At 36.6% G+C, this 16,292-nt stretch overlaps 1 protein-coding gene across 4 annotated transcripts in view; it reads right to left on the bottom strand.

The window, feature by feature from the left end:
* Positions 1-16,292, bottom strand: part of Usp37 (ubiquitin specific peptidase 37) — a 69,746-nt gene that overhangs the window by 30,255 nt on the left and 23,199 nt on the right. For all 4 annotated transcript variants that reach the window (XM_057758894.1, XM_057758906.1, XM_057758915.1 and 1 more), the window contains 8 exons: positions 15,980-16,077; positions 13,728-13,812; positions 10,572-10,730; positions 7,290-7,421; positions 7,014-7,137; positions 5,419-5,609; positions 2,992-3,109; positions 1,524-1,603 (listed from right to left, as the gene is read on the bottom strand). In XM_057758894.1, the coding sequence (XP_057614877.1) occupies positions 1,524-1,603; positions 2,992-3,109; positions 5,419-5,609; positions 7,014-7,137; positions 7,290-7,421; positions 10,572-10,730; positions 13,728-13,812; positions 15,980-16,077 (987 nt within the window). The remainder of the gene's footprint in view (positions 1-1,523; positions 1,604-2,991; positions 3,110-5,418; positions 5,610-7,013; positions 7,138-7,289; positions 7,422-10,571; positions 10,731-13,727; positions 13,813-15,979; positions 16,078-16,292) is intronic.

Genomic DNA, 16,292 nt, shown 5'->3' with positions numbered 1-16,292 from the left:
TAAACTCAGAGGCAGGCAGAACTCAGTATTTTCAATTTCATAAAGTTAGCGACTAATCTTTTGTCTTCAAATATCTTCTTCCCTTCTTATTGCCTCATAACATTAATACAACACAAAAAATGATAATACTGCTATGACTTAAAAAGTAATTTCTCTGAAAACTTATTTTCTAGAAAGGAATGGATTACAGAATGCAAAAGAACTTTTCCCTGGAGCCTAGATTCCCGAAAGGATACATTTACAGAAAATTTGAAGCTAATAAAAGAAACTAAAGCTCTCTGGTACAGGCAGAGTGCCACATAAATACTTAATGCTAATAATCATCTGGTTTGTGGCAGAGAGCTCTAATCCTGGGAAGCACTAAAAGGTATCTTGTAACCACATCATAATTTCTGCACCTAGCTTCATCTTATGTACAGTACTAACACAATGTAAATTGATTTTGTCCAAGGCAGAAAATTCTTCTATGATTATAGGAAATCTAATAACTTTTAAAGATCCTTTGAAAAAGGAATTCGCAAAATGTAGTAAGTGGCTTCTCCTATGTCCATACTGTGTCTGCGGCACTTTTTCCTGATGGATAAGAGAAGGAAGGAGACTATAGCAAAAACAAATGGTATCCCTAATGCAAAAATTCAAAATCAAATAGGCTCCCAAATCTGAAATTTAGAGAACTTAAATAATGCTACAGTGAGAAATTCTATACCTATTTTACGTGAAAAGTGTCAGGCCGTGGCAGTGCACATCTTTAACACCAAGCAGAGGCAGGAGGATCTGGTCAACAAAGCGAGCTCCAGGATAGCAGACCTGTTACACAGAGAGACACTGTCTCGAAAAACAAAACAAAAAAAGCAGGGACACTGAAAATACTATATAAAATTTTTTTTAGGCTATGCATAATGTACATATGAATGAACATTAGTGCTTAGACCTGCACACAATCCAATCCTGAATCTCATGATGCATATGTAAGTATTACAAAATACAAGAAGCTTCTGGCTGAAGTATTTCAGAAGGGATCCTCAAACTATACAACTGTTACAATATTATCAAAGAAAACTTTAGAGGCAGTGTTACTAACTGCATCCTCTTTTTGTCATTTTCCAGAGACTCAAAGACTACTTTCCCTACAGTATTCGAAATTCTCTTTTTATTTCTTAATATTTTATTTTTTTATGGGTATGGGTGTTTTGCCTGCATGTATATCTAGGCATTGAGTTCCTTGAAACTGAAGTTATAGATGATTGTAAGCCACCAAATGGGTGTTGGGAAATGAATCAGGTCCTCTGCAAGAGTAAGTAGCTAACGCTCCAAACTACTGAGCTGTCTCTCTAGTCCATCTTCCTTGTATACGCAAGCTTTCAAGGTCCTTACGAATTCATAGTGTTAAGTTTGTCTGCTTGTTTATTGAGTTTAGGGATCAAATCTAGGGCTCTGGACATAGTAGGTAAACACTGTATATTCCCAAACTATATTCCCAGTGAATTAGAGATATACACTTTCTAAAAAGGCAACAAATTTACCTGGGAAGCCTGTTAAATTTGTGTCGGACAAGAGCACACTTTCCACCACACTTTTCACAAGAATACTCAAGCTCTTCTGCCTATAAAAAGATAAGAGAGAAAAATAAGGATGAAGTTGAATTGGCATTAACCCACTAAATGCAAACAATCTTTAGTCTCACTAGTTCAGGGGAATGACAACTCTGAACCAGTTTTAAATGCTGTGCGTGGAGCCAAAGAATACCAAATTAAAACCTAATCTTTAAAATGCTTATTTATGATATCATGTCTCCTATTTTCAGAATTCCTAATTCCTTGTTTACCAAGGAAACATCTCAATTTATGATATTAACTAGACTCTAATGAAGCAGATCTTAATTTTTCCCCATGGATACACAAGAACGGCTGCCAAGAGTATATCCAGATTTTAACAGTGGGCTATAGCAGAGATAAGATCACCTTCAGGTTAGGCGGAGTTCCTGGTCTGTTAGGTGTAACTCTACCCCTTTCTTACAATGGAACTCAATCTTCTGGTGACAGCCCACTAAGAACAACTGCTCTAAAAGGACCAAAGTTTGGGGTGGATATCATTACCTAGAGAAAACTGAAACAAGAAATCCTTAAAAGGGGGGATAAAGATACACAAGAAAATCTTCAGTGTACAATAATGACAAGAATAGTAGAGAATGAGTAAACAACAACAGAAAGACAGAGTAGCCATCTGCTGAGGAAACCCAACAGTCATCATTTAAAGAACAGAATTTTTATTAAGCTATAGGAAGAAAACCCTGTCAATTTGCTACAACAAAAAAGGACCAACAATACAGATGAAGAAGAATCTTAGCAAATTCCCACCAGTTCTAAGGTCACACAATAAGTCTGACTATGCCCCCAGAAACTTTCTGAATCTCTCCCCCAGACACACACACCTGATTCTCCCTTCTTGTTCCTACTAGGACACACAACCTAAGAAAAGAGTATATTTTCATTCCTCAGCTCTCATAACAACTCATTGTATCTCCAAATTTAATTCATGTTGCCAAATTTGACAAAAGATCATTTCAAATGCTTTGCATTCATATTTGTTTACAAGTAAGAAACAGCTTTTGTGTGTGTGTGTGTGTGTGTTTTGAGATAGGGTTTCTCTGCAGTTTTGGAGTCTGTCCTGGAACTTGCTCTGTAGACCAGGCTGGTCTCGAACTCACAAAAATCCTCCTGACTCTGCCTCCCAAATGCTGGGATTAAAGGCATGCGCCATCAGTGCCCAATAAGAAACAGCCTTTAAGGTTCCTTAAAACAAGCAGCATTTAGCTAAACATTCAATCTATTTAGAAAGCCAGTTTTCTTCTTTAGCAGCTTTAACCAAGTTTATCATTATTTATAAATACTTTCACTAGTTTTCTCTGCAAATAATTTAGTCAAACTCTGCCTTAAAGAAAACTATTTATAAATATAAAACTGAGTTATATGAATATATCAAAGACATTACCCTAAAGAAAAGATCAAGAGAATCTTGAATTGAACGAGGAGGGAGAGGTTTTTTCCTCCGAGGAAGGTCAATCGAGAGATCATTAAACTGTTCTCTTTTGGGAATAATCTCTCCACACCTGTAAGGATGAGATGAGATTAGTGTAAAATTGGGACTATAAAAATACATACCTATAAATATGCACATATTTACATACATACAAATAAAAATCCATACATAAAGAAAACTATACTTGATACCTTCTTCCCCTATAGAGCTTAAGGTCCAATATACATGAATAGCATAATACAATCTTTTTAAAAAAAAGACTTATAAATTATATACAGTGTTCTGCTTGCATGTATGCCTGCATGCCAGAAGAGGGCATCAGATCTCATTATAGATGGTTGTAAGCTACCATGTGGTTGCTGGAAAATGAACTCAGGACCTCGAGAAGAGAGCAGCCAGTGCTCTTAACCTCTAAACCTTTTTCTGGTTTCCACACTACAATCTTAATAATTTTCTTCCATACAGAAACATACCTATCTGACTTCTACTAAAATGTCCTGTTTCTACCTCTAGATCCAGATTTAAACAGCTAGTGTGATCTGCTCTGGCCCATGAAAATTATCTCTTACAAAAAGTAATAATAATAATTCAAGGGTAAGAGTAGTAGTCTTGACCATATAAACAAAATTTTTGCAGCTAGATAAAGTCTTATCACTTTATCTAGTGAGGAGTGACAGCTCAGAATCATCATGGACTTTACACACTCAAAGAATATGGAATCATACAAAGGCAAAGATTACCTTAGAATTCTGCCTGTGAGAGGAACTTAGTAAAATACATTCTTATAGCCCTGGTCTTTAACTGTGGAAGAAAGCTACTGTGGCTCAACTTTGAATAAAATTAAAAGTGCTGAAAAAGACAAATGAAAAGCATTGACCAAAAATTAGCTTTAAAAATTTGTTTCTAACAACTGAAGAATGAGCTCAGTTCTTACACAGAACTCAGATTTTGTTCCTAACACCCATAAGGTAGCTTACAACCATCCATCCACAAGTCTAGTTCTAGGGGATGTGATACCCTTTTCTGAACTCTGCGTATACATACATGCAGGGAAAACACACATATACATAAAAAAAGTAAACCTCAAACAAACAGTAACCAAACAAACAAAAAACTGTTTCCAGTCAAGTACTGTAGCTAACACCAGTAACTCAAGCACTTAAAGGTTGAGCCAGGAGGACCACAAGTTTGAGGCAACATAGTAACATCCTGCCTTGGGGGAAAAATAATCAGCCAGGTGTGGTGGTGCACACTTTAATTCCAGCACTTAGGAGGCAGAGGTAGAAGGATATCTGCGAATCTGAGGCCAGCATGGTCTACATAACAAATTAGGACAGCCAGGACAACAAAGAGAGAGACTGCCTCAGAAAATCAAACAAAAAGCAACCCACAAATCAACCATGAACTATTGAGTTAGAACAAAAGTATATCACAGTTGGTTGTGATAACGTAATACTTTAATCTCAGGATTTGCAAATAGAGGTAGGCAGATCTGTTAGTTAAGGTTACCCTGACCTATATGGTATGACACTGCCTCATAAGACAAACAACAAAAAGTGTATCAAGAACTATTTCAATTATCTTTGGCTATTACCTCGTTAAGCATTGTTATAAAAATAGTGATCAAGGAAGATGGGTCAGTGGTAAAAAAGTCTGCTGAAAAAAAAAAAGTCTAATAATCAAGCCTGGTGTGGTGAGATCTCCGTGAGCTTCAGGCAGCGTGGTCCACAAAACAATTCCAGGACAGCCTGGGTTGTTATATAGAGAAATCCTGTCTCAAAAAACAAAAACAAGGGCTGGAGAGATGGCTCAATGGTTAAGAGCATTGCCTGCTCTTCCAAAGGTCCTGAGTTCAATTCCCAGCAACCACATGGTGACTCATAACCATCTGTAATGAGGTCGATACCCTCTTCTGGCCTGCAGACATACACACAGACAGAATATTGTATACATAATAAACAAACAAATAAATAAATATTTTAAAAAACAACAACAAAAAGAAAAGCCTAAAAACCTGTCCTCTGACTGTTTCAGTCAATAATGAATAAAATGAAGCAAAAAGAAAAGAACGGCAGGTGTGGTAAATCATGTCTGTCCTGTCCATCAGCAATGGTAGGCTGCGAAATGAAAATGCCAAGTTCTAGGACAGCTTGAGCTACATTACATAGTAAGATTCTGTTTCAAAAACCCGAACCCAAAAGAACTGAAAGACTGAAAGAAAAAAAAAGTTTTGATAGAATTTGTGGATTTGTATTTTCCCTGTGGGAAAGAAAGGAATCAAAAAAAAAAAAAATAAGTCTTGATATGAGACAAGGAAAGTTTTAGCCACTTGCCACACAGGACTAAGAAGGGTTAAAAGTTTGCTTAGAGGTTACATACGCTTTACAGATAATGGAGTGCTGAACCTCAAACTCCAAGTTTGCAATAACAGGGCAAGTGAACACTTTAGTAGCTGAAGCATCTGGTGAATTTTCTTCTCCCAGGATAGGTTCTGTCTTCCAAGTTTTATTCAGTTTTTCCATATCCTCCTTCAGCTGATCTAAGCACTGGCTTAAAAATTCATGAGCATCCTAAAAAGATGATAATATCTGTCATCAGAGCAAATCATTTCTCATCATAGCTTATCAAACTATTTATAAAACTAAAGCACCTAAAAGTCAAAAGATAATAAGACTGAACAGGGTCAGTCTTATTCTGATAAGATTTTGAGTATTTATAGCTTTTGAAAAAGTACAAGTTTAGAGATTTAGCTCAGTGGAAGAACAATTAATTGCCTAGCATGTCTGGGTCCTAGGGTTCAAAACCCAGCACCAACTCTCGCTGACAAACCAAACAGTAACAAGAAAACAATAAAAAACAAACAAAACAACAACAAACACCCAAACCAACCTGACTAATAAGAAACCTTAACAAACCATGGAAAACTGTAACATTTAAGATTTAGTATGTATATAAGATTTAGTGTGTGTATGTGGCAGGGGTTATGTGTGTTATGAATGCACTGCAAGCACTAATAGCCTGAGGTGTTGGCTGCCCTGGAGTTAGAATTATAGGCAGTTGTTGAGTATCTGATATGGGTCCTGAGAACAAAATTTGGGTCCCCTTTAAGAGCAGTAAGTGTACCCTTAACTGCTAAGCCAGCTTCCAGTCTTTAGAATTGAAAATTTTAACTATTCAATTGTATTATCATAAATAAACAAACAACTCTTTGTTTAAAAAAGATATATACATATTTCTTTTTCTTTTCTTTTTTTTTTTTGACTGGGAGGTAGTAGCGCATGCATTTAATCCCAGCACTCGGGAGGCAGAGATAGGCAAATCTCTGTGAGTTCGAGGCCAGCCTGGTGTACAAAAGCTAGTTCCAGGAGAGGCTATAAGGGTACAGAGAAACCCTGTTTTGAAAAAACAATAAATAAAAAATTCCAGTTATTTTTCACTGGCAACCTGCATCTATAAATTAAGTATGCTAAAGCTAGACACAGTGGAATAAGCCTATAATTTCTCCTCTTGCGAAGGAGGAGAGTCCTAGACCAGCCTGAACTACACAGCATGAACCTGGTTCAAAAAAGGAGGGAGGCTGAGGATGTAGGTCAGTTGGTAGAGTGCTTGCCTAGAATATGTAAAGCTTTTGGTTCAAGCCATAATACTACATAAACCAAACACAGTGATAACACTTGTAATCCCAGCATCTGGGAGGTAGAGGCAGCAGGACCAGAGTTTCAAAGTCACTCTTGGCTATAAATACATATATACATATATCATGCTTCAACCTGGCCTGGGTTACATGAGACAGGTTCAAAAACAAAACAAAACAAAATCCAAACAGGATAAAACGCACAGGAATCATATTAAAAGTTATGACAACTCCTTAGGTTTTACCATCCAACGTGACATTACACAGGTAACATTTTAAAATAAAAATTAGGTGAAAAGCTAATTTCAATTTTCTGTATTTAAAACTAATTAGCACTTACATTTTGCACATAGCCAGAGAATCTTTCTGCAGTAGCTGAAATAGCATTTTTAACCTTTTTGAGTAGTTCTTTTTTGGTCTCTGAATTAGAAATATCTTTTTTAATAAGCAGGTTTGCAAAGCGTCTGATAAATAAAAGAGACAGGTTAGCAAATTTTAAAAAACATTCGGTGGAATATTTTAACGACTAATTACTAACAACACATAATAATGTAACTGCCCCAAATCCTATTATTTAAAAACCACTGAGGTTATTCAGTAAATATATCAGCATTACCTGATAAGTGCATTGAGTGGAATTTTCTTCCATGGAATACTTTGTTTAAGCAAATCATTTGCAAATGACTGGAGTGAAAACAGAGATTGTAAGATAGCATTCATATAGCATGTATTTCCCAAGTTGGAGAATCTGGAGAGGAAAAAAGTATTTAATGTTCAGCATGCATAAAGGTTTCAAAACCACCTGGATGGTTTGTTAAACTACATACTACTGGACCCTGTTTCTCTTTCAGTAGGTATGGAAAACGGGGGTGCAGGGAAACACGCATTTCTAACAAGGATCAGCTGTTGCTGACCTGGAGAAACCGCTTTAAGAACAATTATAACTTTACAAGACAAACTAAAAAGGAATCATTTCGCATTATTTTGTTATTACCCTCCACTTCTTTCAATTTATCTTCTTTGTATAATAAAAATACCATCCCTTTATTTATATGCAGTAAAAACTTACTTCCAATATTTCACTGACCATTTTTTTGTGCTTACCTATGCAAAATTTAGCATTATACAAATTTATCACTCTTATATTGAATCTTGATTTTGAACCAAACTTATAAAGCCTTTCCCTACATGAAAGTTAATAGAAAAATTTACCCATAACATCTGGTGTCTGAAGAGATTAAAGATTTCAAATTTTATTTTTAATTATACACATGTGTCTGTGTTTGGGTATGTGTACTCAAACACAGGTACCCCTTTGAGGCCATTAGATTCCCTAAAGCTGGAGTAACAGAAAGTTGTAAAGTGGCTAAATGAGGGTCCTGGAAATTGAATTCGGGTTCTCTGCAAGAGCAGCAAGTGCATAATGGTGGAGCCATCTCTTTAGCCCAGACTTAAAAATTTTTACAACAGGTTTCTCTGATTCTATTAGAATTATTCTTGTACACATTTAATACTGATCTTTTTCAAAATTGGCTATTATAATTTCTTTAAAAAGTGCATCTTCATTACAACAATTAGGATTTTCTCTTCTAGTCTACTGGTTGGCCTACACACATATCAGTAGTTTATTTATGAATGAGATAGGGTCTTTGATTTTTACTATAATTTAAAATCTTGACTCATGGTACTTTTGTACTATTTCCAAAGCCTTGTTTGAGAATGTTTAATTATAGCTCAAGTTTATTGATAATAAACCTCTAGTTCAGTTAAGTTCATGGCTGCTTTTGAGAGAATCTTTATCACCTAAAACATTTTAGTTAATATTTCCTGTTTTTCATACTGCTGTTCTGCAGGGAAGTAGTCGTCTTTCTTATATTCCAATTTTGTTTGTGGAGAGGATTTTGTCCTCTCTTTTGTTAATTTAAGGTGAAATCTCTTCAATGGACCATCACAGTGGTGGTGACAGTGGGAGAGGAGGAAGAGGAGCAAGCAAGTCTTGCTTTCCTTTCACTTTGGCAGAAGCCTTATCCTGGTACTTAAGACTTTCTGGAAGTGACTTTTTCTTTTTCTGATGTTTTGTCACCCCTTACACATATTTAGTTTTCATATAAGCCTACTGTCCCAGCTACAAGCATCCACAGTTCAGACAATGGAAAACAGAAGCGTTGAAGGAAATGGGTTTGTCTGTACACTTGGAAATGTATTAAACATTTGTCTCCCAGCAGAGCTGAAGCACAGCCGTATTTCTTTGCACTTCTTCTCTCTGCGTGCGTTTGTGTGTGTGTGTGTGTGTGTGTGCCTGTTTTGGAGGATTCGTGACAAACAATAGAATCAGGTAGCCTATATTACCCTCTAGTCTTCCAAAGATTCTTTTTAGATGTGCTCCATCCTTTAGAGGAGTCTTGGGACCTGAGTAATTCAACCTAAAATTCTGTAATTTCTGAAAGAGTTCTGAAAAGAAGATTTATTTCTAGAGATAGGTACATCCATTATGCAGGAATGAAAAAAACACCAGAGGAACCTAGAGTGTCAAAATGGGCAACTCGTGAGATTGTCAACAGAGTGGCACAGACCAGAAAAGTAAAGGACTTAAGAGGAGACGATATGAAAAGGAGAAAAAGATCAATGGAGTGAAAGGTAAGATGGCCTCAAAATAAGACAGGTAAACTGCTGTCTGCCTGGCAGTGGTGGCGATGCCTTTAATCCTAGGACCTAGGAGGCAGAGACAGGTGGATCTCTGAGTTTGATGCTAGCCTGGGCTACAGAGTGAGTTCCAGGAAGGATAGCCAGGGCAACACAGAGAAACACTGTCTTGAAAAACCAAGGGAGGCTGAGGGGCGGGGGGAAGAGCTGGTTGCTTTTCCAGAAGACCTGAACCCAGTTCCTAGCCTCAGTGTTAACAATTCTGCCAAGACTTCATCCTAAAAGAAATCCATTAAACATTACAGGAATAATCAAATGTTATGGTACACACCTATAATCCTAGCATTTGAAAACTGGAAACAGGAGGATCAGGAGTTCAAGGTCATCTAACTATACAAAATCCTATCTCAAAACAAAAAGAAGCCTTGAGAAGTGCTGGCTCAGTAGTCAAGAGCACCAGTCAGCTTCTAGAAAGTACCTGGGTTTAATTCTGAGCACCTACTATTATCACCACCACTATGATTTCATTTTTGTGTTGAGAGAATATATAAAAAAATGTTGAAAGTATCTGAATATTGGCCAAAATAAATGGAGTTAGAGAATACTCATTTCTCCTTTAACATGATGTTACAGAGACAGATGGACAGACAGATAGAAACATGTAAACAGAGGCAGATCTTTGTATCCTGACCACAGAGTCCCAAATAATCACACAGAATCTTAATATTAATTACAAACTGTTTGGCCTATTTCTCAAGCTTATTACTAACTAGTTTTTACTTTTAAATTAACCCACTTCTATTAATCTATGTTTTGTCCTGTGTCTCATGGCTTTACCAGTGCTTTAATACATCTTGTTCATCTGGCGGCTGGTTGGCATCTCCCTCATCTGAGTTCTCAGTCTGATTGTTCTGCCTAACCTTATCATGCCTGGTTATTGGTCAAACAGCTTTTATTATCAACCAATGAGAGGAATACATATTCAGTGTACAGAAAGATCATCCCACAGTAGAAACACTGTCAAGGTCTGAAAACTGTTTGGAGACCAGATAATGGACTTACTGTTTATAGCTATGACAAATCTTTAATAAGTGACCCAATTTCTAAATATTTTATAATAACATTATATATAATATTTATATATTATGCATTACATATAACATATCTATTTATTTTATATAACATTATATTAATATCCACAACAAATGGAGAATAACTCAGTTGAATCACTCTGTAAGAAAGCAAGTTTACCAACCCTTGCAGCTGCTGTTGATGAGAGGAAAGGGGCACTCTAGGTTTGTTCCAGCCTGTGTAATCCTGGTTACACCTCAGTTTTTTAACAGATAGAGGAGCTGGCTGGGGAAGAAACCCCAAGCTTCTTTTGGCAGAAGGAGTCTGGCTTGAAACATTACTCCTAAAAACAAAAAAATGAAATAAAAATTTTTACTACTACCACCTTTTTTCTGTAGTAGATTCAGAGAAATCAATGTCAAAGGGAAAGACAGTCTCAGACTTAAGGGAAATATTAGTATAATAATAATGGTCACTTAAAAGAAAACCTCAAGTTTAACTGTTAATAGAGAAACAAAAACAAAACAGATAGCTTCAGAAGTTTACATATTTCACCTACGGACTACACAATCCAAGGTTATGGCTTGAAAAAGGCTATACAGTTTCACTTTTTATTTCATTTTCATACACTTTATGGATGTCACATCAGTTTACCTAGTTATGGACAAAGTTAGTATACTCTTCACCACTTCAAATCACATAGAAAATTTCTTAATTTCTTTGAAGAAAGGTATTAAATGTTTGTTTGGAGGTGGAAATAGAAGGGGCATTTTTAATTTTTCTATATATTATTGTTTTCCAAAAAGATTAAAGCAAGTGTCACTTCACTGAATGAATTTCCATCTCCTCACATTTCTATTATTTATCATCACAAGTATTAACTTTTATTATTCTGGTAGAATATGACTTCAATGCTATTTTAACTTGCATCCCTAATTATACTTGAAGCTGAACATATTTCTACACTGTATAATTCTCTGAAATGGTCTTTTATATTCTTATTTTTAAAAAAATATTTATTTATTTATTTAGTATACAAATTCTGTCTGCAGGCCAGAAGAGGGCACCAGACCTCATTACAGATGGTTGTGAGCCACCATGTGGTTGCTGAGAATCGAACTCAGGACCTTTGGAAGAGCAGGCAATGCTCTTAACCCCTGAGCCATCTCTCCAGCCCCCGGTCTTTTATATTCTTATGTTTTTGTTTTTTTTTTTCCCTTTTCTTTCCTTTGTTTTGAGACAGGGACTCACTATGGATCCCTGACTAGTCTAAAACTTCTATGTAGACCAGACTGGTCTAGAACTCACTGAAATAGGCCCACCATATTGGATGCTCAGGTTGCAGATGTGTGCCATCATCCTGGATAAAAATAACATTCTTTGTATATATTCCTAGATTATAATTTACTCGTGTACAGCATCTTTTATGCTTTATTCTGTTAACTAACTCTGCTTCTCTTGTTGCAAATGTCAATCTACTTTATTTTATATCATATTTATTTTCTTTCTCATAGCTTCAAACTGCTATTTTACCCATGTGGATCTTTCTGTTTTGTTGTTTTTCGGGATAGGGTTTCTATATTGCTGCCTTGGAACTTGCTTTTTAGACGAGGATGGCCTTGAACTTGTAGCTGCACCTGTCTCTGCCTCCAAAGTACTGGGATTAAAGGTATTTGCCACAACACCTGGCTCCCATATGGGTCTTTAAAATATTACTTGCTGTTTGGCATTTGTTGAAGCTTTTCAATTTGAGGAGTTTCAGCATTTTCATCCACTATTTCATTGACAATATCCTTGAATCTATCCTTCTTTTCTCCCCAAAGTTCTATACTGACATAGCGTATTCCCAAACTAAGTTTCTTAGTTGCATTTACACTTAATGTTTCCTCACTGCTATATCCTATGATGGTGCCTTATTGCCAAGTGTTATACTATTTCTCCCTCTGGTCCTGAACTTTTGCAGAAGATTTTATATTACAGGTTCTTAACTCACTTTTAAAAAACATTTGTGTGTGTGAATGTATGTACATGTGTGTATACAGGCACTCATTTGGGGGGGTGGGTCAAAGGACAATCTGCAGAAGTTTGTTTTCTTTCTACCAGGTGGGTGCTAGGGATCAAACTGAAAATATAGGGCTTGGGAGAAAATGCCTTTAACCACCAAGCCCTCTCACCAGCCCTTGTAAATCTTCCAAATCAAGTCAAATGAAAGCAGGTAACACTGGTCTGTATCCTTGCTCTCTACTCAACAAACCCCAGGAAAAATACATCAATCATTCTAACCCCTGGAAGGTTTATAAGAATGTTTGCCTTGGCTTAAATATGGCTTTTCTAGAAACCAGCTTCATACAGTGTCTAATGTTCTGGGAAGCCTACACAAACACACTTATGTGCAACACGTGCATACTTGGTACTCATGAATGTCAGAAGGAGGTGTTAAGATTTTCTGAAACTGGAGTTATAGATGGCTGTGGACCACCATGTGGGTGCTGAGATTGAAATTCAGCGTTCTGCAGGAGCAGTCCATATTCTTAACCATTGAGCAATTTCTCCAACTCCCACAACCATACTTTTAGAAAGTATTGCTATGTACCCATAGCTGACCTATAACTCACTTTATTTATTTTTTTGTTTTGTTTTTCGAGACAGGGTTTCTCTGTGGTTTTGGAGCCTGTCCTGGAACTAGCTCTTGTAGACCAGACTGGTCTCGAACTCACATAGATCCGCCTGCCTCTGCCTCCCGAGTGCTGGGATTAAAGGCGTGCGCCACCACCGCCCGGCCTATAACTCACTTTATAGACCGTATCAGCTTTGAATTTGTGTTAATTCTACTTCCTACTTGCCTCCTGGGGTTACAAACATGAACTCATACCTGGCTAGAAGTTAAATGTCTGAAAAACTTTTCCAATGAAAGATACTTGTATGAGGCTTTAGTTTTTAAAAGAAAAAAAATCTGTTAATTTTTGCAAGTTAGTCTAGTATCTGCATAGGAAACAAAGGCAATGTAAAAATGCCCTGAGTCTTTAATATGCCCATACTTGAGAGGATGGGAAATGCAGTGTTTGAAAGACTCCAATAATGCCAGTAAACATGAATAACATTGGTATTTGCAAATCTCAGTTTATTTACTGTTAGACACATTTCAGAACAGATGAAATTAAAATAGCTCTAGAATGCTTCCTAACTAAAGTATCATGACGTTATGATTGGAATTGACTCTGCTGTGTTTAAACTAGGGCACTAGCTAACAGTATAAAGAATAGCCAGTTTCATCACTCAAGATTATGAAGGAGGAGGGCCCTTCAACTTCTACACTCATAATTCTACAACTAATTCATACCTGTCTAGGTTAGTGCCACCAGAAGAGTAGTCCTTGCATCCAGCTCTGCTCCCATAAAATGAGGATGACTGCAAAGGCAAAAGCCCTATAAAACACAGGAAAGAAAACTTAATGACTAATTTAACACTCAAATTCACCTAATAATATTACACAATTGGATCTCCTTGTATTTAATTCTATTCTTAATACATGTCCATTAAAAAGATCAATACTGTGGGAAAAGTTACCATAGCAAAGCCCTGTTCCTCTGCCAGCAAACTGTTCAAGGTCCTTTTCTAGCTTCTAATCCCTTTCCCCCTACTCTTTTATTCTTTGAGAGTTTTATATATATGCATATACTGAAATAACTTTATTCCCAATTCCCCTCTCTCATCTCTACCTCTCCTGCCCAAATCCTTCTTCTTACCAAGAGGTGTCCCTCTTACACTCATGTCTTCTTTGGGTATGGCCCAGAGTTTATTCTAACTGGTTTCTACAGCTTAGTTTTTTGTCTTACATACCAGAAGTTATTAAACCTTCCAATTTGCTACAGCAATTTTTTAGAACTATAGTTAAAATAACCAATTACTAATAGTAAGTCACTAATAAATTTTAAAAACAATTCTTTAATTTACACATTTTACCATTTATTAAAAACAGCAATTTGCATACTAATGAGATGGCCATTGTGTATTTACTATTTCTGTTTGCTAATTGCTGGTTAGTTATAACTGCTTAAAATAAATGCTGTTAAGATGGTCTTCAAACAACAGATCCTATTAATGTGCTCTAAGTAGTAGTATTTCAGAAATACGGCTTATACTGGTCATTGCTTTTTCTTTTTTTTTTTTTTTTTGGTTTTTCGAGACAGGGTTTCTCTGTGGTTTTGGAGCCTGTCCTGGAACTAGCTCTTGTAGACCAGGCTGGTCTCGAACTCACAGAGATCCACCTGCCTCTGCCTCCCAAGTGCTGGGATTAAAGGCGTGCGCCACCACCGCCCGGCCATTGCTTTTTCTTATAGGAATCCCAGTGATAATGAGCAATACTGATGAACATTAATTTCAACCACAGTACCTTCTGATTCAGTCTATGGTCTTTTTGTTTGTTTTTTTCGGGATAGGGTTTTTCTGTTAACAGTCCTGGTTTTGTCTTAGAACTTGCTTTGTAGAGCAGGCTGGGCTCAAACTTACTGAGCTTTGCCTGACTCTCTCTCCCAAGCATGTGTTACCACTGCCCAGCACCAGTCTATGGTCATGGTACTTTAACATTAAAAGATTAATTCTACATACTGAAATAGACGAAAAAGAAGGTAAATTTTGGATTTTTTTTTTTTGAGACAGGGTCTCTCTGTTGCATTAGTTGTCTTAGAAGTCATAAAGACCCTCCTACTTCTGCTGCCTGAATGCTGGGATTAAAAGCATGTGTCACACTTAGTTAAATTCTGGATTTTTAGAGAAAAACAAAATATAAAAATAAGTACACACATACACATACACACCCTCACTATGTAGTCCTAGCTGACCTCAAACTCAGAGATACAGGTACCTCTGTCTCCCCGATGCTGGAATTAAAGGTGTGAGTCACCATGCTGCCTATTGCTGTTTTTTTTTTTTTTTGGTTTTTCAAGACAGGGTTTCTCTGTAGTTTTGGAGCCTGTCCTGGAACTAGCTCTTGTAGACCAGGCTGGTCTCGAACTCACAGAGATCCGCCTGCCTCTGCCTCCCGAGTGCTGGGATTAAAGGCGTGCGCCACCACCGCCCGGCTTGCTGTTGTTTTTGAGAGACAGTCTCATGTAGCCCCAGCTGGTGTCAAATTCACTATGTAGCTGAGTTTAGTCTTGAACCTCTGATTCTTTGCTTCTACCTCCTGAGTGCTGAGATTGTAAGTATGTACCATTACTCTTGGGTAACTTTCCTTATATTATATATATTCTATTTATATGTAATATATATAAAATATATGTATTGTGTGTGTGTATGCCACAGTACACATGTGGAAGTTAGAGGATTACTTTCCAAAGTGAGTTTTCTCTTTCTACCACATGGGTCACTGAGATCAAATTCAGGTCTTCAGGCTTAGTGGCAAGTACTCTTACCTATTGAGTCATCTTGTCAGCCCTCTTTAAAACACTCAAGTCAATTACTGGGTACAAGTTAGTGACTAATGACTAACACTAGATTATCCACTATTCTGGAACATTGTACAGTCGTGTGCTAGTTTAATATAGTATATTATGTAAACAAATGAGGCCTTAATTAAAGACTAAAACTTACCTGATGTTCGATTTTCTTCTGCCTGTTTCAAACTCAGCTGCTTTTCTCTACTGCTGGTTAAATATTTTCTTGAAGGGTCTGTCATAGCTTTGTTGTTCCTACAGTTAACAATTTTAAATCAATATAGTGAATGTATCAAGATATTCTTACTTCTCAGTGAAATAAGAACAATGAAAATAACCTTTCATTAAGTCAAGAACCAATATAATATTGCTATACATATGTCTCTAGCAAATTAAGCAAAATAAAAAATATTTTCTTTTAAGAAAGTCAAATGAAGAGACAGCAAGATAATAGTTTTTTTGTTTTTTGG

Source organism: Chionomys nivalis, chromosome 2, assembly GCF_950005125.1.
Source record: "Chionomys nivalis chromosome 2, mChiNiv1.1, whole genome shotgun sequence".
NCBI classification, from domain to species: Eukaryota; Metazoa; Chordata; class Mammalia; order Rodentia; family Cricetidae; genus Chionomys; species Chionomys nivalis.
Note: the sequence above shows the minus strand (reverse complement) of the source record. Positions and strands in the feature narration are given on the sequence as shown.